The sequence below is a fragment of the Taurulus bubalis genome (assembly GCF_910589615.1).
Source record: "Taurulus bubalis genome assembly, chromosome: 6".
NCBI classification, from domain to species: Eukaryota; Metazoa; Chordata; class Actinopteri; order Perciformes; family Cottidae; genus Taurulus; species Taurulus bubalis.
The window spans coordinates 4,035,572-4,057,698 of record NC_136594.1 but is presented as its reverse complement, the minus strand read 5'-3'; the positions used below and the strand labels follow the sequence as shown (position 1 = coordinate 4,057,698).

General features: G+C 40.8%; 2 protein-coding genes across 5 annotated transcripts; one reads left to right on the top strand and one right to left on the bottom strand.

Moving 5' to 3' along the window:
* The first annotated feature begins 3,942 nt into the window (after positions 1–3,942).
* LOC306737596 (uncharacterized protein) lies at positions 3,943–7,460 on the top strand. Of its 4 annotated transcripts, none has more exons than XM_079219342.1 (5): positions 3,943–4,008; positions 4,747–4,792; positions 4,876–5,040; positions 6,034–6,677; positions 6,708–7,460. In XM_079219342.1, exons 3-5 carry the CDS (start codon positions 4,925–4,927, stop codon positions 7,274–7,276), a joined length of 1,329 nt encoding a protein of 442 aa, XP_079075468.1. In that variant the 5' UTR covers positions 3,943–4,008; positions 4,747–4,792; positions 4,876–4,924; the 3' UTR covers positions 7,277–7,460. The 4 variants fall into 4 exon arrangements, with proteins under 4 accessions (XP_079075468.1, XP_079075466.1, XP_079075469.1 ...); XM_079219343.1 differs by having other exon boundaries at positions 3,944–4,008; positions 6,726–7,460; XM_079219340.1 differs by having other exon boundaries at positions 6,034–7,460.
* A 5,322-nt stretch (positions 7,461–12,782) lies between these two features.
* On the bottom strand, positions 12,783–15,398 carry LOC306738098 (uncharacterized protein). Its single transcript, XM_079219927.1, has 4 exons — positions 15,373–15,398; positions 14,517–14,641; positions 14,165–14,200; positions 12,783–13,984 (listed from the first exon to the last, which is right to left on the bottom strand). The coding sequence occupies exons 2-4, from the start codon at positions 14,639–14,641 to the stop codon at positions 13,258–13,260; spliced, it is 888 nt and encodes a 295-aa protein (XP_079076053.1). The 5' UTR covers positions 15,373–15,398; the 3' UTR covers positions 12,783–13,257.
* Between the last annotated feature and the right edge of the window lie 6,729 nt (positions 15,399–22,127).

Below are 22,127 nucleotides of genomic sequence, written 5' to 3'. Positions count from 1 at the left end.
TGCCAAACATCAGCAGTACGAGACGACAGCTGCAGGGAAGCAACTGGTGCAGCATACATACATCCATCTTCTTTTAGGAACGTTTCATATTTAAAACACAATGTGTCAGGACATCAAACTCTAAAGATAGAAGTGTGCCAACATCAGGATGAGAAGGAAGGAGTAACAATGTAACAATGTAACAATTTAACAATATAACAATGTATCAATATAACAATGTAACAATGTTAACAATGTAACAATATAACAATGTTAACAAGCATCCAGCACCAACTTTCCACAATTGACAGTTGTTGATACTCTGTGATACTCAGGTGATTTAGTTTCAGATCAGAAGGAAGTTTGATGTAAATGAAGCTCAGTACTGACTCATGTCCCTCATGTCTCCTCTGTAGAGTGTTATCAAGTCCTCTGATGTTCTGTTATTTCTCATTAAAGCTTGGCTCAGCATCAACTCTGATGTGTCCGTGTGTCATTTCACAAGTTTGGATCTTCTGGGAGAAACAGTTCCACGTATCTTACAGATAAACACATGTTTTATTAGCTTCTTCTCTGTTAAATTAGTTTTGCAAGAGGGAATTTGAATGTTTTTGAATGATCAGATAAAAAGGTGTGGTGCCATGCTGCAGGTGTTGCTCATGTCCCAAATTCAAACTGCAACACTTTATCTCATTACATAACTCGACCTCACAGTATATACTCTGGTGGTTAATGGAGTGGTACACTGGTGATGCAACGCTGAAAGAGTTAACATGCACACAGCCAGTAAAGGTTCCTAACAGAGGTTTTTATTATCAGTATAAATGGGGTGAACAAATGAACAAGTTAGTAAAACATGATACAGTTCAACAGAAACACAAACCTCATCCTCCAAAATGATGTAGAGTTGAATCAGCCGCTCTTATATATATATATATATATATATATATATATATATATATATATATATATATATATATATATATATGAAGCAGCCGAGTTCACACGAGAAGTGTTTTCTCAGAGAGGAGCACGAGTTCTCAGGAGGACTGTTTTAAAGGCCTAAAGACCAGAGAGAGCATGGTCAAAGTACATTATTACTATTATTGAACTGAGAATAGACTGTTATAAGACTTGTCCCTTAGTCTCAAAAGGTATTGGTTAGATAAAGCATCACTTTTGCTGTCATCAACAGGGCAAAACTCCCCTTGTACACAATACATTACACACTTACACATCTCAGTGTCAGCAGGTACGAGCGGATACATTAAGGGACATCGAGCAGATGTTGACTCGGGGGTGAAAGCACAAGGAGGAGGTCGACAGGTGAAGGTGTAACTTTGTAATTTTGACTCTACCGTGCCGACCCTTGAGATGCACCCATCGATTATGTACTGACACACACACACACAGAGTCAGTATGTATACACGAGTCATCCACCAAGCAGAAGTCCCACACACACACACACACACACAGTCAGTATGTATACACGAGTCATCCACCAAGCAGAAGTCTTCACCTCGTCCTTATCTGATGATGACGAAGCTCACACAGCTCAGGGTGGAGCGCTGCTGTGTTTCTTCCTCGTCGTCTGTTACCGTTTAATAATCTGCATTGAGTATTTATATACTGTGATGCAGGATCCATTTCTACTGGCGGAATGAGTCTGATTGTGACATCATTATAAAATAACCCACAATATAAATATAGTTTCTCTTCATTACGTGTTGTCAAAAGTGTTTCCTCTTTCCAGCTCTCTGATTTTAATGACATACATAATACAAGTTATTGAGGGAAACAACATATTCAATCTTAGAAGACAGTAGTTTGTGGTCCTTTTGTGGTTCAGACCTACAATGAACATATTTTAACCAGATGGTGAATAATTTAACAGATTTAATATATAACTTGAGTTTAATCTGTGATCGTCTTCACTCTGGTATGAAACTCCAGCGATCAGTCCGCTCAGCTGCAGCGTCCAATCACCAAAAGTACCATTCATTTTTCTATCTTTCTTAAACCACTACAATGATTCCTATAACAAGCTGGTTTTGTTCTTAGGAGTCGGCCCCCATTTGGTTTAGTGGGGTCTCATGTTTCCAAAAGCCTGTTTTCAATGTGTTATGCTGTTTGACCTGAATGTCCCCACCATACACAGCCTCTTGTATCCTGTTGGTTGTGGATTCTAAAGTGAGGCATATTTCTTTGGTCAGACAGTGTGAACAGGGTTAATGTTTGTTCAAGTTAATGGCTGAGTTTTATATGCCATTTTGTTTTACATGTTTACAATACACTCTGTGGAAAGGCTAAGAGATGCCCTTTATTGAAGATAAAGTGATAAAGTTATGATGTTTGTCCATGTATCTTTACGGTTAATTTGTATATTTGCTTAAAAAAAAGGAAAGTAAAGTAACTAGTAGTGAAGTTACTTTTCAAATGCAGTAACTAGTAAAGTAATCTAGTTACAATTTTCAGAAGTAACTACTAACTTGTAACTAGTTACTTTTTCTGAGTAACTACCCCAACACTGTTTCTCACACAGGTCACATCTAGTTTAAAGACATTTACACCGTACGTCTTTTACGTCTTTTACGTCTTTTACGTCTTTTACGTCTTTGGGTTACGAGACAGATAATAAAGCATCACCTTGGACACATGATCCTCTCTGGAGGCCGATCTGAAGCGTGCATCGGCGAGTTTGATGCCGGGTTTTTCTTCACGAAGGTGTTTAGTTCAATGCAGAGCTTCAAGTAAAGAAGCTTTTTCATTTGGTCTCATAGTGTTCATGGCAGATATAGAATGGGTAGCAAACACAAACACACACACACACACACACACACACACACACACACACACACACACACACACACACACAAACAGTAAGTAGCTGTAACATATTTATAAGCTTAGGCGCCACGTATATGTTTGTTTTTTCTTTTTTAAAGTGTTTTATGAACAGATGGAGAGGCTGTAGATGAAAACAGGAAGATTTCAGTTTTGTGGCGAAACAACGAGTCATCCACCAAGCAGAAGTCTTCCCCTCGTCCTTATCTGATGATGACGATGGTGTTTAGTTCAGAGCTTCAAGTAAAGAAGCTTTTTCATTTGGTCTCATAGTGTTCATGGCAGATACAGAATGGGAAACAAAAAGTTTTGGTTCATCAAAAGTAACCTGATGAAAGTCGATGTAGCGAAACGTCGTCACTAAATGTCTCTGAATGCAAGTGAAGGAGAGTGAGGGAGCTTTATGGTGAAACATGTCTATCCCTGAGCCCAAAGGGATAATAACCATAATGCTTGTTTAGTCGGATTCCAGTCAAAAACACAAAGATGGTCAGTTTACGATCACAAAAGATAAAGAAATGCAGCAAGTGAACCACATTTCTTTAAAGCTGGAACTAGAAAATGTAGAAAGCATTTTTGCTGAACAAATGTAAGCAATGATCTGACAATCTGACCTCTGACCTTTATATTTTATATCGTGCTGTAAAAGTGTCTGAACTGACTTCATGTAAGTTGAAGTTTTTCAAATGTTGAAATGATGGTGTTTATACCAGAAGTGTGTAATAAAAGTTCTAAAATCAGAATGAACACATTTACAGAAAATCTGCCTGGTATGTGACTTCACAAAGTATAACTGTATTTCTTTTCATGTTAATTAGCATTTGATGGTGTGCACGTTAGTGCACGTGAGTCCCACACGTGCGCCCTTACCGCCGCCGCTGTGCACTCCAATCATACGGCGAGGAGGCGGTACTTACGTCTGTACCGGGGGATGATGCAATATTTCCTCCTCTTTTTTTTCATTTTTTTTCTCAAATCATGCAGAGAAAAAAAACTTCGCCTGTTTCTTCAAATCTTCCCCTTTCTCCTTTTTGAAAGACATGTTCAAATAAGGTGATGAGAGGTGAGGGGTTCGTCCTCTATAAAGTAAAAGTGTGTGTTCCCTCTGACTTTGGTCTTCTTCCCTTCAAACGCTGAGAAGAAAAGAGTCTCCAGAGCATCAGCCGTCTCTCCTCCTGCAGCAGGTACATGAACCAACAGGTGTTCCCTCCTCAGGGCACAACGGGCTGCAGCTCGTGATGCTTTACATTCCTGAGCAATTTGTTTATTTCATGATTCATAATTTGTTGTTCTGTAAAGTGTGAGACGACATCTTCAAATTCAGAAAAGCCTCGCAAACGGCGAGTTGTCAGAATTATTGCTGTTTATTTTTTTTGCCAATTGACTAATAATCAACTTATCAACGACATCAATTTATCATTTAATCTCTAAAACAGACATGAATACTCATGATTTTGTTATTTCTATCTGCTGTGGAGCCTGATGGTTATTTATTTAGCAGGATTTCTAAAAAGGCCTGTTTACAGATTTTTTTATTTATTTCTAGAAATACAAATATTGATGCCTATTTGTTATAAAATGGGTCATTACTCTCGAATTTTCAATTAGTCCATTAAATAATCTAATAGATTATGCAAAAAATAAATAAATAATGCAAAGCAGTGCAAACTTTCTCACCTAAAATGTTAATGTGTGTGTGTGTGTGTGTGTGTGTGTGTGTGTGTGTGTGTGTGTGTGTGTGTGTGTGTGTGTGTGTGTGTGTGTGTGTCCTCTTTGTCGCTGCATCTCGTCATGGTGATGCAACACTAGTCCGGTTTGTACACCATTGAGTGTTTTTTTTTTATGGTTCAGTTTTGCATTTGTGAATATCAAACAGTATTTGTGCTCTTAATGCTGGTCTGCTATCTGTGTCCTCTCTGTAGGGCGTTAGCTCCAGAGACCCAGTAGAGCCTGCAGCTAACAGTAAAGGTAAAGGAGAGTTATTTAATCATCATCTCAAGACTCTATTTGACACGTTATCCAACATCAGCATGTCTGTTGTCGTCGTTCAGGATCTGCTTTGTGACGCCGCCGTGTGTTCTGACACCTGACAGCGTGCAGATGGCCGGCCTGCGCTGGACGGCCGTGGTGCTGACCGTCTTCCTCTCCGCTGGAGGCGGCCGGGCTGCCGTGGACCAGAAGTGGCTCACGGGGATCATAGAAGGCATCAAGAAGGAGTGAGTCCACAACGAGTGAACTTCTGTCTTTCCTGAGGACTTGATTACTATTACTACTTCTACCACTTCTACTACTACTTATACTTCTTCTACCACTTCTACTACTACTACTACCACTTCTACTACTACTACTACTTCTTCTACCACTTCTACTACTACTACTACCACCACTTCTACTACCACTACTACTTCTTCTACCACTTCTACTACTACTACTACTAGCACTTCTACTACTACTACTACTACCACTTCTACTACAACTACTTCTTCTACCACTTCTACTACCACTTCTACTACTACTACTACCACTTCTACTACTACTACTTCTTCTACCACTTCTACTACCACTTCTACTACTTCTACTACCACTTCTACTACTACTACTACCACTTCTACTACTACTTCTAGTACTACTTCTATTACTACTTCTACTACTACTACTACCACTTCTACTACTACTTCTAGTACTACTTCTATTACTACTTCTACTACTACTACTACCACTTCTACTACTACTTCTAGTACTACTTCTATTACTACTTCTATTACTACTTCTACTACTACTTCTACTACTACTTCTACTACCACTTTTACTACTACTTCTATTACTACTTCTACTACTACTTCTACTACTACTTCTACTACCATTTCTACTACTACTTTATTACTACTACCACTTCTACTACCACTTCTACTACGACTTCTATTACTACTTCTAGTACTACTTCTACTACCACTTCTACTACTACTACTTATATTACTGCTTCTACTACTACTTATACTATTACTACTACTTCTACTACTTCTACTACTACTACTACTACTTCTACTACTACAACTTCTATTACTACTTCTACCACTTCTACTATTACTACTACTGTAATGTAATGCATTGTTGGAGGAAGCCTACGATTCATTGCATTTGCTGAGCATAAGTATATAAACGTCTTGAACTTGAACCCGTGATACTCACTAAATGCTTTCCTTCGGCAGGTACGCCCTCGGTGACGCCTTCAGTCTGGCCGTGAACGTCCCAGAGCAGCAGGACGTAAACACTCTGCAGCCGGTCTTCCAGGAGGACCCGGCAGACAAAGTGAAGCAAACTCTTTCAGAAGGTCAGGTGTACCAGGGCACCCGCGTGGTGGCGGCAGCGCAACCGGAGGCCGTGGCGCGAGTGCTGCAGAGCGTGGAAACCCTCGCCACCGGCAGCGCGGGCAACGTCCTCGTCATCTACTCTGAAGAGTCCCCGTGTTGTCCCGCGAACGCCGACGGCATCGCCGACAAGATCGCCGACGTCACGCAGAAGTGGAGCGGTTACGCCTTCGTGTTTTCCAAAGTCGCCGATGTTCCCGACGCGTCTCAGCTGGCCGAATCCTTCAAGCAGCTGGCGGTTTCTAAACTCGGGCTGGACAATATATTCCGTTGTTATAAACCCGGAGACGATCCCTTCCAGTGCACCGGCTGCTCGTCAGGGGGAGAGGTGACGCCCTCCTGTGTGGCGGGCGATGCCCCGACGAATCCAGAGCAGGGCGGAGGCAACGAAGCCGGTACAGCACAAGAGATAGCACCGGGTGGAGAGACGGGTGGAGGTGGAGAGACAGGTGGAGAGACAGGTGGAGGTGTAGAGACGGGTGGAGGTGGAGAGACAGGTGGAGAGACAGGTGGAGGTGTAGAGACGGGTGGAGGTGTAGAGACGGGTGGAGGTGGAGAGACGGGTGGAGGTGTAGGCTCAGCTATAAGTGAACTAACAGGCGGTGGCAGAGGAAAGGGGGAAGGCAAGGTAAAGAAGCAAGACAAGCAAAGAGGAGGTGGCAAAAGTGAAAAAGGTAGCAAGGTAAGGAAGCAAAGCAAGCGTAGAGGTGGAAGACGTGGAAAAGGTAGCGAGGTAAGGAAGCAAAGTAAGCGTAGAGGTGGAAGACGTGGAAAAGGTGGCAAGGTAAGGAAGCAAAGCAAGCGTAGAGGTGGAAGACGTGGAAAAGGTAGCAAGGTAAGGAAGCAAAGCAAGCGTAGAGGTGGAAGACGTGGAAAAGGTAGCAAGGTAAGGAAGCAAAGCAAGCGTAGAGGTGGAAGACGTGGAAAAGGTAGCAAGGTAAGGAAGCAAAGCAAGCGTAGAGGTGGAAGACGTGGAAAAGTGCGCACGAAAAGGAGAAGTGGCGGTCGTAGTGGAGGCGGCCGTAGAGGAGGCGGTCGTAGAGGAAGCGGTCGTAGAAGAAAGTGGTGGAGTGGACTGCAATGATCGGAAACACCTGAGGATCTGAACAGCAGCCCAATGAAGCTTATTGAGACAAATCAGCACCGCATGCTTCATAAAAATGTGTTTTGATAGATTTAATAACTTGTTGTTTGCACAGAGTTCACTCTACGTCTGTGAAGTGTTGCCAAAACCTCTGTTCTTTCTGATTAAAGCTTCGCTCAGCATCTATGGTCTGTGTGTGTGTCGGTTATTTGGGAACTCCTGCAGTACAGTGCTACCATGTGGTGGCCATGAATATAAACGTAAGTGTGGAGCAGAGCCCTGTAGGTGGTTGTCTGGTAATGTATAAAACATCACATACCAGGCATATTTTCTGTAAATGTGTATATTCTGATCTTATAACTTTTATTACACACTTCTGGTATCAACACCATCATTTCAACATTTGAACAAAAACTCCACTTTCCTGCTTCACCCAGAACTTACAACTTCTACTCATGATATGTTTTATTCTATAGTCATATTACTGCTACTGCTACTGTCAAATTCTTCTCAGTAGCCTTCAACTTACATGAAGTCAGTAAAATATAAAGGTCAGAGGTCAGATTGTCAGATCATTGTTTACATTTGTTCAGCAAAAATGCTTTCTACATTTTCTAGTTCCAGCTTTAAAGAAATGTGGTTCACTTGCTGCATTTCTTTATCTTATGTGATCGTAAACTGACCATCTTTGTGTTTTTGACTGGAATCCGACTAAACAAGCATTATGGTTATTATCCCTTTGGGCTCAGGGAGATGTGATAGACATGTTTCACCAAAAAGCTCCCTCACTCTCCTTCACTTGCATTCAGAGACATTTAGTGACGACGTTTCGCTACATCGACTTTCATCAGGTTACTTTTGATGAACCCAAACTTTTTGTTTCCCATTCTATATCTGCCATGAACACTATGAGACCAAATGAAAAAGCTTCTTTACTTGAAGCTCTTCATTGAACTAAACACCTTCGTCATCATCAGATAAGGACGAGGTGAAGACTTCTGCTTGGTGGATGACTCGTTGTTTCGCCACAAAACTGAAATCTTCCTGTTTTCATCTACAGCCTCTCCATCTGTTCATAAAACACTTTAAAAAAGAAAAAACAAACATATACGTGGCGCCTAAGCTTATAAATATGTTACAGCTACTTACTGTTTGTGTGTGTGTGTGTGTGTGTGTGTGTGTGTGTGTGTGTGTGTGTGTGTGTGTGTGTGTGTGTGTGTGTGTGTTTGTTACCCATTCTATATCTGCCATGAACACTGTGAGACCAAATGAAAAAGCTTCTTTACTTGAAGCTCTGCATTGAACTAAACGTTTGGCAAAAAAGAAAAACCCCGGCATCAAACTCGCCGATGCACGCTTCAGATCGGCCTCCAGAGAGGATCATGTGTCCAAGGTGATGCTTTATTATCTGTCTCGTTACCCAAAGACGTAAAAGACGTAAGATGTAAATGTCTTTAAACCAGATGTGACCTGTTTGAGAAAGAGGAACTGGCCCCCGCTGGCCCCGGGGCTCTCACCCAACCCGCACCCGGAGCCCAGAGTCCCACAAATTGAGAGGTACGACGGCGACGCTGCAACGTGTCGCTCCTTTCTCTCCCTATGCTCCCTCACCTTTGACCTCCAACCCTCGTCCTACCCCACTGAACGGTCCAGAGTGGCGTTCATCATTACCAACCTCACAGGGAGGGCACAGGAGTGGGCCACAGCTGAGTGGGATCATCAGTCGGTTATTTGCCACTCTGTTTTGGACTTTTCCGGGGTCCTTTTCCCCATAGTGGAGGGGAGGAGCCCATGCAGTTGGGCCGCACTCACCTCTCTCCAGAGGAGCGCCAGCGCCGATTAGTGGAGGGGAGGTGCTTCTTCTGCGGGAGGTCGGGACAGGTGATAGACATGTTTCACCAAAAAGCTCCCTCACTCTCCTTCACTTGCATTCAGAGACATTTAGTGACGACGTTTCGCTACATCGACTTTCATCAGGTTACTTTTGATGAACCAAAACGTTTTGTTACCCATTCTGTATCTGCCATGAACACTATGAGACCAAATGAAAAAAGCTTCTTTACTTGAAGCTCTTCATTGAACTAAACGTTTGGCACAAAAAGAAAAACCCCGGCACCAAACACGCCGATGCACGCTTCAGATCGGCCTCCAGAGAGGATCATGTAATAAAAGCACAAAGGACCACATCCAGATGTCCAAAAATGATGATGAGACATTCAATATTTGTCTTGCCTTGACATTTTAAAGACAACTTAAAAGAGACTAGCGGTCCAGTTTAAGGCGACGTAGAGCTGAGTTCTGTTTGTTGAAGCTTTGGGGTGCAACTCAAGAGACAAATAAACAACAAACAAATAAACTAATAAGGAATATAACTGTCTCCCCCCAAAATGTCCGTCTGAAGCACTGAAGCAGTCGGTAGCCTCCAAAGGTCACGAGTCAGGGAGTCAGTGATGCTCATCTTCCTCAATGAGACAGCAGAGCCTCTCCTTTATAAAGAGGTTCCTCTGACTGCATCCACTGGACAGCACCTTCACTGAGGAGGAAACAGACGACACGACATCGTCCTCCACCAAAGAAGGTAAGACGATGTTCACTCGGCTGATTTAGTACAAACGATAACTTCAAGTGCAAAAGAGGAAATAGTGAATTTAAGTGAAATGTTCTCTTCATAAAGAACTTGTGGAGGGAATGAGAGCTCTGTAAAATAAGTGGTGTTTAGTGTAAGTATTAACATCAAAAATACCAAAAGTACTCATGATGCAGAATGGTTAATTTCAGAATATTATAATATATTATTAGATTATAACTATTGATCTATTATTGGTTTCATCTCTTTAATGATGCACCTGGTGTAACATTAAAGAGCTCTTTTAACGTATTAATATATATTTTATACATTACTTTACATACTTCTGGGCAGTTTGTTCATTTCCATCTGGAGACCAATAAATCATTATTGACGTAATTATATAATTATTTATTTATTGACTGTGTATTGTTTTACTGAACTTGCTAAATAGTTTAAGCTGTCAGATAAATGTAGTGGAATAAAAAGTACAATATTTCCCTCAGATGTGGAGTAGAAGTGTACAGTAGCAGAACATATAAATACTCAATTAAAGTACAAGTACCTCAAATTAGTGGAGACGGATTGAGAAAGTTTGATCTTTAAAACCTTTTAAATTTCTCAAGAATCCGCAACTTGTTTTACCTTTTAAGCCCCGTGGCCCCTCTATAGGTTGAATTTCACACATGATAGTTAAACTGTGTAAAACATTACAATAATCACGAGCAAATATATTGATGTTACACATCAAATTAAACAAGAGAACCTGGGCTACAATAATTAGTCAGCCATTTCAACACAACTCAAACCAAATAAAATAATTATTAAAATATCATAATCATAATGTTGTCATGAGTCAGCCCACTCGGCATGTTTCTGGAACTAGCAGCCTGTAGCTCGGTGCTATCAGAAAAAAAAAGTTGGCAAAAAGCAAAACAATTCCAAAAGAGATAATCATAATGAAAGTGCTTTTCATAGGCGGACCTAAAACTTATATTTTTGCTGTGTTTCAATCTTTATTTACTCTTAACTATATATATATATATATATATATATATATATATATATATATATATATATATATATATATACACTAATATTTATCTGAACAAAAGCTCACATGGGTTGCCTTTTATTATAGCACCAAAATTATTCAAATAGCCCTTGTGGTTGCAGAGACACACCCTTTGTACTTTGGATATGTTATTTTGAGCAGAATCCTAAAAAATACCTCGGTTTTTAAAAGGTTAGTGGAGACGGATTGAGAAAGTTTGATCTTTAAAACCTTTTTACAAATTTCTCAAGAATCCGCAACTTTTCTCATTAAACTTTAAATAATGAACTGAACATTGTCAATGTTGCATCTAATTATGAGAATAAAACCTAAACATCAGATAGAGACTATGCAGGCGGCATGAGGTGTGTGGAGGTGGAGCTCGGGTTAAATCAAACAACCTGCTGCAGACTATAAGCGCTGTGAGGTTGTAATGCATATGGTTATTATCCCTGATGATGTCTGTGAACCCTCAGATGGCCGGCCTGAGCTGGACGGCTGTGACGCTGAGCTTGTTGCTGTACGTCGGGAACTGTTCGGCTCAACTTAAAGGACCGGACCAGACCCAACATGAAGGACCGGACCAGAACCAACATGAAGGACCGGACCAGAACCAACTTGCAGGAATCGTCAAAGGGATTTTGAACAAGTGAGTCATCTCGTATTAAACACCAGACAGGCTGATGGACTTCTTCCTCCTTTTCTCTAAACAACACGGCCAACACTCCTCTCTGTTCTCTCCTGTTGTGTTTAAGACCAGTTTAAGACCAGTGGACACTGTGGACGCCTCTAAAGGGACATGTGTTCATTTTCAGGTTCATACACGTATTCTGGGTTTCTACTAGAAAATGTTTACATGCAATAAAGTTGAAAAAACACATAATTTTTCTCATTTCTGAACTTCTGTTCTGTATCAAACATGCCGGTGACGTTTTGTGTCTGTATTCATTGGGCAGGTATAGAGCAAGCTTCAGAATCAACAAGGGTGGAAGGTCAGTATAAGAGAACATTACTCATGAAGTACTTTTCAAAATAAAAGACGACGATAACAACATACATCACAGACTGACAGAACAAATGCTACATTACGTAATACGTTCACCATCGAGGATTTTCCACATTTTGAATTCACAATGTTAAGAAAAGATTCTGGAAGAACAATTACATTTTGACTTTCTATATTTAATCCACAAAAGAGAAAATAACAGATATCTGGAGTAACATATGACTGAAGTCTACGGTTTAATTTGGTTCCTCTACTTTATCAACAAAATGTTATGAATGACGTCTGCTTTACATCTTGTGTGTCTTTCCCTTTGACAAAGGTTCCCCATGTTCAGTGTGGCTGTCAGCATCCCGTACGACGTCACCGACTCTCCTCGGGAGGTGAATGCTACGCTTTCAAAATGTGAAGTGTACAAGGGCAAGAGGATGCATCGAGAAAGCATCGGGCTGAACAACATATTCCGTTGTGACGGCTCTACGTGCAAGATGTGCTCTGATGAGAAGGATCCAGTCAACCCCGACTGTTACAAAGTTTCTGCTGAAATTACTGCCAAATACACTGCCACACCTGATTAACACTGCACCCCGGTGCCAGTGGTGGGGGCAAGGGCCGACGTAGGCGTGGCATTGGGCGAAAAAGATGAATGAAGGTGACGGGGTTTCCTCTAATGTTGACGGAAGAAGACCTCTGGCAACCTGATAGATTTAAAGGGCCATAACTCAGTGGGAGAGTCCTTGAAATGCACCCTTCATCCTTCCACACTGCCTCCTACGTACTAAGATGGAGGTATTCGCAATGAAGTGTGTGCTTATTCCACTTATCTAGTCCGCTAACTTGCTGCTTCATTTATAAATGACACACGGACACATCAGAGTTGATGCTGAGCCAAGCTTTATTGAGAAATAACAGAACATCAGAGGACTTGATAACACTCTACAGAGGAGACATGAGGGACATGAGTCAGTACTGAGCTTCATTTACATCAAACTTCCTTTTGAGCTGAAACTAAAACACCTGAGTATCACAGAGTATCAACAACTGTCAATTGTGGAAATTTGGTGCTGGATGCTTGTTAACATTGTTAACATTGTTAACATTGTTAACATTGTAACATTGTTATATTGTTACGTTGTTACATTGTTACTCCTTCCTTCTCATCCTGATGTTGGCACACTTCTATCTTTAGAGTTTGATGTCCTGACACATTGTGTCGTGGTTTTAAATATGAAACGTTCCTAAAAGATGTATGTATGTATGTATGCTGCACCAGTTGCTTCCCTGCAGCTGTCGTCTCGTACTGCTGATGTTTGGCTAATTATTTTCAGAAGTAGCGGTCTAATTATAATTCATTCACCTCACAAATTTTCTATGAATGAAGTGGATGGCAAGTTGTTGCTGGGATCAGATTTATCGGGGTTTTTGTAACAGTGGGGGTTGACTTGAATCGCCTCACTAGAGCATCTCCTGCAGGACTTGTCACAGCGGAATATGTTGTTCAGCCCGATGCTTTTCCCGTGTGCACCCTTGTAATCCCCGAGCCTCACAAGCGCTTCTCTGCGCTGTTTCTCATCTGATTGAGGACCTTCGGCCATGAACACGTTGGTAAACACAACAGCGTAGTTCTTCCATTTCGTAATGTCATTTATCATTTTGAGAATGTTCTTGTCATGAGTTATGCTCGTACATTTGCTAACGCACGGAGAAGAAAGAACATAGAAGAGCATGAAATCATTTTTGTTTGGTATATTTGCTAAGGTGCTGAAGTCCGTCAGAGTCCGGTACTCGGCATGATCAGTTCTAGAAAAACCCTCTGGAACACCCTTAACCTGATCCCACGGTATAGGTTTATACTCGTTCTTATTAGGAAAATCATCCCATTGTACTAGTCTTTTAGGACACTGTTTCAGAACATCAGGCCATTTCAGAAGTGTGGCTGCAACCATTTTCTCGCTCTTGTACACTTCACATGTTAAAAGCGTAGCCTTGACCGTGTCAGCATCGTCGGTGATTCCACTGACGTCGTACTTGTTGTTGTTGTCGTTGTTGTACGGGATGCTGACAGCCACACTGAACATGGGGTAACTTTGTCAAAGGGAAAGACACACAAGATGTAAAGCAGACGTCATTAAAAACATTTAGAAAAATCCTCAATGGTGAACAGTACGTATTACGTAATGTAGCATTTGTTCTGTCAGTCTGTGATGAATGTTGTTATCGTCGACTTTTATTTTGAAAAGTACTTCATGAGTAATGTTTACTTACTGAGGCTTGTTGTCGACTTTGTAGCTTGGGCTATAGCTGCAGAATGAACACAGACACAAAACGTTTGATACAGAACAGAAGTTCAGAAATCAGAAAAAGAATGTGTTTTGTTTTTTTCAACATTAATGCATGTAAACATTTTCTAGTAGAAACCCAGAATACATGAATGAACCTGAAAATGACCACATGTCCCCTTTAGAGGCGTCTACAGTGTCCACTGGTCTTAAACTGGTCTTAAACTGGTCCTAAACACAACAGGAGGGAACAGAGAGGAGTGCTGGCCGTGTTCTGTTTAGAGAAAAGGAGGAAGAAGTCCATCAGCCTGTCTGGTGTTTAATACGAGATGACTCACTTCTCCCAGATCTTATCAACAAGTTTGTAGAGTTCTGACAGGCTTGGTCCTTTAAAGTCAGCCGAACAGTTCCCAACGTACAGCAACAAGCTCAGCGTCACAGCCGTCCAGCTCAGGCCGGCCATCTGAGGGTTCACAGACATCATCAGGGATAATAACCATATGCATTACAACCTCACAGCGCTTATAGTCTGCAGCAGGTTGTTTGATTTAACCCGAGCTCCACCTCCACACACCTCATGCCGCCTGCTGGTCACATGATGTTCCATTATCGTGTCATTGTTCAGCAGAGGTCACATAGTCTCGTTTAAAAGGCTCTATTACTTTTTGTTGAACTGAACAGCTTTTAAAAATATGTCCAGAGTCAGTAAATGTGTAAGGCCACCAGTATTTATAAAACAATAAATTGAGTCAAAAACATGGGTTTACTGCTACTACACTCTATAAATACATCTGGTTTATTACTTTACCTTTTAAACTCCATAGACCAAAATCTGGGTCTTTTTTTTATTTATTGCAAAAAATGTAAATCACCAGAAAATATATTAATGTTAATGCCTTTGCTACAAGAATCAGTAAGCCATTTAACAAAAAATCAGGAAGCCATTTTTAACAAAAATCATAATTCATAAAAAAAAACATAACTCTTTAAAAAAATGCTGTATTTGATTGTATTGATCACCATAAGTGTTATACAAGTAAAATATATGGTTTGGTACATGCTAAAATTCATACAGATCTCTCATTCCCTCCACAAGTTCTTTCTGAATAGAAAATGTCACTAAAATTCACTATTTCCTCTTTTGCACTTGAAGTTATCGTTTGTACTAAATCAGCCGAGTGAACATCGTCTCACCTTCTTTGGTGGAGGACGATGTCGTGTCGTCTGTTTCCTCCTCAGTGAAGGTGCTGTCCAGTGGATGCAGTCAGAGGAACCTCTTTATAAAGGAGAGGCTCTGCTGTCTCATTGAGGAAGATGAGCATCACATGACTCCCTGACTCGTGACCTTTGGAGGCTACCGACTGCTTCAGTGCTTCAGACGGACATTTTGGGGGGGAGACAGTTATATTCCTTATTAGTTTATTTGTTTGTTGTTTATTTGTCTCTTGAGCGTCTTCAAAGCGTCAACAAACAGAACTCAGCTCTACGTCGCCTTAAACTGGACCGCTAGTCTCTTTTAAGTTGTCTTTAAAATGTCAAGGCAAGACAAATATTGATCATCATCATTTTTGGACATCTGGATGTGGTCCTTTGTGCTTTTATTACTCCACGTCGTGAATACTGTACCTCTCTTCATGTGGGAGTCAGTCAGGCGTAAATCAGAAAGACTCAAACTAAATGAATGACCAAAATGGAAATTCAAACCTACCAAAGGTATTAGCCTCAGGTTTTGTGTCTGACAGCAACATCAATATATGAGAGCTAAAAACTCGGCTAATGTCTCACCCCCTGTTTGGGGATTTTTTTTTATTTACATAATATACTTAAAAAATATTTTTTGTCGTAATAATCTCTGATTAAATCCTAGAATTATTAAATGTAAATTTAGTAAATGTGCAGAAAATAACCGAAACACACACACACACACACACACACAAACAGTAAGTAGCTGTAACATATTTATAAGTTTAGGCGCCACGTATATGTTTGTTTTTTCTTTTTTAAAGTGTTTTTTGAACAGATGGAGAGGCTGTAGATGAAAACAGGAAGATTTCAGTTTTGTGGCGAATCTACAAGTCATCCACCAAGCAGAAGTCTTCACCTCGTCCTTATCTGATGATGACGAAGCTCACACAGCTCAGGGTGGAGCGCTGCTGTGTTTCTTCCTCCTGAAGGAGTTCCTCTTTCTCAAACAGGTCACATCTGGATTAAAGACATTTACAACTTACGTCTTTTACGTCTTTGGGTAACGAGACAGATAATAAAGCATCACCTTGGACACATGATCCTCTCTGGAGGCCGATCTGAAGCGTGCATCGGCGAGTTTGCTGCCGGGGTTTTTCTTTTTGTGCCAAACGTTTAGTTCAATGCAGAGCTTCAAGTAAAGAAGCTTTTTCATTTGGTCTCATAGTGTTCATGGCAGATATAGAATGGGAAACAAAACGTTTTGGTTCATCAAAAGTAACCTGATGAAAGTCGATGTAGCGAAACGTCGTCACTAAATGTCTCTGAATGCAAGTGAAGGAGAGTGAGGGAGCTTTTTGGTGAAACATGTCTATCACATCTCCCTGAGCCCAAAGGGATAATAACCATAATGCTTGTTTAGTCGGATTCCAGCCAAAAACACAAATATAGTATCTTAATTAATAAATCAGTAAAACATGATCAAAAACAAATACAAAATGTTTTTCTTTCTAAAACATATCTTCTTCTTCTATTGCCATGGCACTAATATTGAGAATAACTATATATATATATATATATATATATATATATATATATATATATATATATATATATATATAGGTGTATTTAACCCATGTGTTCCCACGCTACAGAAAACTCTTCCTCTTCCACGCCGGCGGCAGAAAGCTCGCTGCCTTCTCTTCTCCATTCTGACCAGAATCATCTTCTTCAATCTGCAAGTCACGATGAAGCAGCCGAGTTCACACGAGAAGCGTTTTCTCAGAGAGGAGCACGAGTTCTCAGGAGGACTGTTTTAAAGGCCTAAAGACCAGAGAGAGCATGGTCAAAGTACATTATTACAAAATATATTCTTTTAAAAGCAAATGAGACGTAAGATACACTTCAATACTTCTTCAATTCCTTTTTTACAGGTTCATTATAGGGTTATGTGTTCTCGGATAAATACACCTGTTTAAATACTATGAAATAAATAAGGAATAAATCCATCACAGTAACTTACCAACACTGCAATATATAAATGCTCTGTTCATTCTGGTTGACGTGTGGTGTTTGGTGTTTTTACTGTTGTGTCATTGTTAGCTTATATCGAACCAACAAAACCTTCTTCTACATCAAAAGAAGAACTTACAGTCATGGTACCACTTTGAGGGTTTGGTCTCACGCTCCTCGATACAAATGTTCATTCCTTCTGACTGCTTTCTCTACAGCAACACGTAAAGCAGAGGAAGAAGGAGGAGGAGGAGGAGGAGGAGGAGGAGAGGAAGGCTTCAGAGGCTCCATTGAACACCTCTCCACCAGACAGGTACAAGTTACACCAAAAACAAACACCAAACATCTGTAGTAAATATTTAGAATTTTTAAAATGAGATATGGTTTTTAAGAGATATTTTTAAATGTGCATATTGTAGCATAAATAATGGTAAACAATATAATAATATGAATTCTAACATTGTTTAAACCACTGAGCGTCTGCAGGTGGCAGTATAATATAAAAAGTACAACGGTTTAAGTTTGTAATTTTGACTCTACCGTGCCTCCCCTTGAGATGCACCCATCAATCATGTACTGACACACACACACACACACACACACACACACACACACACACACGTTAACATTTTAGGTGACAAAGTTTGCACTGCTTTGCATTATTTATTTATTTTTTGCATAATCTATTACAAATGCAAAACTGAACCATAAAAAAAAAACACTCAATGGTGTACAAACCGGACTAGTGTTGCATCACCATGACGAGATGCAGCGACAAAGAGGACACACACACACACACACACACACACACACACACACACACACACACACACACACACACATTAACATTTTAGGTGAGAAAGTTTGCACTGCTTTGCATTATTTATTTATTTTTTGCATAATCTATTAGATTATTTAATGGACTAATTGAAAATTCGAGAGTAATGACCCATTTTATAACAAATAGGCATCAATATTTGTATTTCTAGAAAGAAATAAAAAATCTGTAAACAGGCCTTTTTAGAAATCCTGCTAAATAACAGTAAGTAACTGTAACATATTTATAAGCTTAAGCGCCACGTATATGTTTGTCTTTTCTTTTTTAAAGTGTTTTATGAACAGATGGAGAGGCTGTAGATGAAAACAGGAAGATTTCAGTTTTGTGGCGAAACAACGAGTCATCCACCAAGCAGAAGTCTTCCCCTCGTCCTTATCTGATGATGACGAAGCTCACACAGCTCAGGGTGGGAGCGCTGCTGTGTTTGTTCCTCTTTCACACACAGGTCACATCTAGTTTAAAGGCATTTAAACCGTACGTCTTTTACGTCTTTTACGTCTTTTACGTCTTTGGGTAACGAGACAGATAATAAAGCATCACCTTGGACACATGATCCTCTCTGGAGGCCGATCTGAAGCGTGCATCGGCGAGTTTGATGCCGGGGTTTTTCTTCACGAAGGTGTTTAGTTCAATGAAGAGCTTCAAGTAAAGAAGCTTTTTCATTTGGTCTCACAGTGTTCATGGCAGATATAGAATGGGTAACAAAACGTTTTGGTTCATCAAAAGTAACCTGATGAAAGTCGATGTAGCGAAACGTCGTCACTAAATGTCTCTGAATGCAAGTGAAGGAGAGTGAGGGAGCTTTATGGTGAAACATGTCTATCACATCTCCCTGAGCCCAAAGGGATAATAACCATAATGCTTGTTTAGTCAGATTCCAGTCAAAAACACAAAGATGTTCAGTTTACGATCACATAAGATAAAGAAATGCAGCAAGTGAACCACATTTCTTTAAAGCTGGAACTAGAAAATGTAGAAAGCATTTTTGCTTGACAAATGTAAACCAATGATCTGACACACACACACACACACACACACACACACACACACACAGTAAGTAACTGTAACATATTTATAAGCTTAAGGCGCCACGTATATGTTTGTCTTTTCTTTTTTTTTTTATGAACAAATGAAAACAGGAAGATTTCACTTTTGTGGCGAAACTACGAGTCATCCACCAAGCAGGAGTCTTCACCTCGTCCTTATCTGATGATGACGAAGCTCACACAGCTCAGGGTGGGAGCGCTGCTGTGTTTCTTCCTCCTGAAGGAGTTCCTCTTTCTCACACAGGTCACATCTGGGTGTAGCCCTCTGGGGACTCATTTTCTTGATTTTACATAATTTCTTAAATTCACCTTTTAAAGGCACTTGCATATGTGATACATATCAATTTGTTACATCAAAAATTGCAGAGCAATCTCAGCTCTCTATATAATGAGGCACCATTGCCCTAAGGCACAAGTGTAAAGAGATAATATGGCCCTAAAGCTGAAAAATGTAATCTTGAATTTGGAAATTCTTCATATCTCTTGTGAAAACATACCTTAACTCATGTGGACAAACTGTTTTGGTGATGGAAATTGGTTTACCAAAGGTCTTAGGTTCACAAAAGCAGTGGAATATATGAATACAATGGTAGATACATGTAAATAAATGTCTGAAACAAAATCTTTTATTATCGTTTTTTGAATAGAATATTGTGTCACACCTTTCCCCAAAATGATAGAAATGGGACTGAGAAATGACTTCATACTGCAGATAAAGCTTCATGGGGTGTGTGCAAATGAAAAATGACCATTACAATTATTATTATTTTTAAACCAAATATGTAAAATACATTAAAAGAAATATTTACACAATATACATGTTCAGAAATAGAAAACAGGCTCGGGCTGGTGGGGATGGCTGTGGTGAATCCTCTCTGTAAAATAAATTAATACTAGTCATTACTAAGTTCACTGAAAGAAAGTTGACAGTGATAGTTACGATGGCCGCAACGATTACGCACCGTGCTGATAATCCTTATTAATAATCAGCTGATAATAAAAGTGTCATAATGTGTGTGTGTGTGTGAACCGAGCACAGCCGAGGGTGTCCAAGGTCAGATGTCGGGAGTACGCCCCACACATTCCAACATCCACTAATGTTTCAATATTAAACACTTAATGTATGACTACATAGCGTACAACACAGACAGCGTTGTACGCTATGTGTCGGAAGTCACTAGGGTGGAGACTACCTCCTCCTTCTGATAGTTAGAAGCCAATAAGATTTGTAAATAATAAATGACGCACAGACGTCCGAACAATTAGATAAAAAGGTGATGTCTTCTGTGTAAAATGTGTGCTTCTGCCCCAGCCTGAGAGCTGGTTGAACCACGCCTGCTTTTGCAATCACAGCGCTTGCTACTTTGCTTGTGATCAGGGTAAATAAATTATCAGAACGAGAGAAGTTGTTTAACTGAATTCTTCCGGAGGCTCGACCAGGCATCCAATATATACGATACACGTGATCAGTGGCGTCTTACGGACACGTAACGGAGATGCAGCACGGACTATGCTCACGGCATGAGCTAAATGTGCTAACTTTGCTAACGTAAATATGCTATTGCAAAACAAAGTTTAGTAAATACACTTACCCATCTTCAAATGGATCCCTTCTGTTGGCATATTTCTCTTCGTCGCAGGAATCAAATCCTTCAGGCTCTGAAGCTCCTCTGTCGTCCTCGTCGCTACTCCCCAAAATCACCGCCACTGCTTCCTTCGTAGTAAAGTGCGTCCTCGCCATGTTCTCTCTCTGTTCTCTGTGATTATAAACCTCAGGTGTGTAGCGTAGGGTCTTGTAGGTCCTTTGGGATTTCTTGAGTGTTTATTGGTCAGTTTTTTCACAAAATGTCGACGGGCACATGAATCAACAAATCACGGTGAAGGATTTCGTGTGACGAGTACTTTCGGCACCGCGTCACACGACACATCCCTGCCCCTATCTCTCTGTGTGAATCGCCTTCGAGCTCACGGGAGGAAGGAAGCGGAAAGCCTACTGATTCCTCTAGAATTTGAAACGTGTTTCTGCGCCGTATTATCGCAGAGATATGAATATTTACAAACCGTACACATCGTTAAACGCGGACCCGCGGTCCGAGTTTCGGGAAGTGTTAAAGACATTTACATCTTACGTCTTTTACGTCTTTAGAGTTACGAGACAGCTAGTAAAGCATCATCTTGGACACATGACCCTCCCTGGAGGCTGATCTGATACATACATCGGCGAGTTTGGTGCCAGGGTTTTGCTTTTTGTGTGTTTAGTTCAATGCAGAACAAAAAGTGTTGGTTTGTAACGGGCTCGGCCCTGACCTGGTCAGAGCTTAGGGGCAGTGTTCCCTCTAAGCTGCGCGCGTGCACGGTCGCGCAGGCCAGTCGAAGTGGCCGCGCAATAGATTTTTCAGACCGCGCACATTTTTCAGACCGCACAAACGATTTTTTTTCAGGGGTTAAAAATCTTTTTTGCGCCAGTGTTTCTGAGATAGGAGTGAGCCATCTCCACAATAATAAGATCTTTGATGTGACGTGTCGAGTCTTCTTGGCCAATCAGTGTCCCGTTTCTCGACATGCGCTCTCTGTACCTCTGCTAGCGCTCTGCCTCCGTTAGCACCCCTCACCCCCACTGTCCTCCTCCGGGCGCCAGGAGTGCAGCTCGCCCAGAGCGCCACATGAGCTAGGGCCGGCGCTGTTTAGGCTCCTCTTGGCGGGCCCTGCTCCAGCAGTTATAGCAGAGGTGGGCAAACTACGGCCCGCGGGCCGGGCATTTTAATCCGGCCCGCCGAGTATTATAATTATTATAACATTAAAAAAAAAAAAAAAAAAAAAGTAAAGACCGCTGTAGCGCTTCTCCGTTCCCAAGTTCAGTTTCCCGAAGC

Bases quoted from the DNA above. Each gene is read 5' to 3' on its own strand.
- LOC306737596 (XM_079219340.1), top strand. From the start codon at position 4,925: ATGGCCGGCCTGCGCTGGACGGCCGTGGTGCTGACCGTCTTCCTCTCC. The intron at 5,041-6,033 runs GTGAGTCCACAA...TTCCTTCGGCAG, and splicing joins ATAGAAGGCATCAAGAAGGA to GTACGCCCTCGGTGACGCCT.
- LOC306738098 (XM_079219927.1), bottom strand. From the start codon at position 14,641: ATGGCCGGCCTGAGCTGGACGGCTGTGACGCTGAGCTTGTTGCTGTAC. The intron at 14,201-14,516 runs GTGAGTCATCTC...TTCATTCTGCAG, and splicing joins GTTGATAAGATCTGGGAGAA to CTATAGCCCAAGCTACAAAG. The intron at 13,985-14,164 runs GTAAGTAAACAT...CCTTTGACAAAG, and splicing joins AAAGTCGACAACAAGCCTCA to TTACCCCATGTTCAGTGTGG.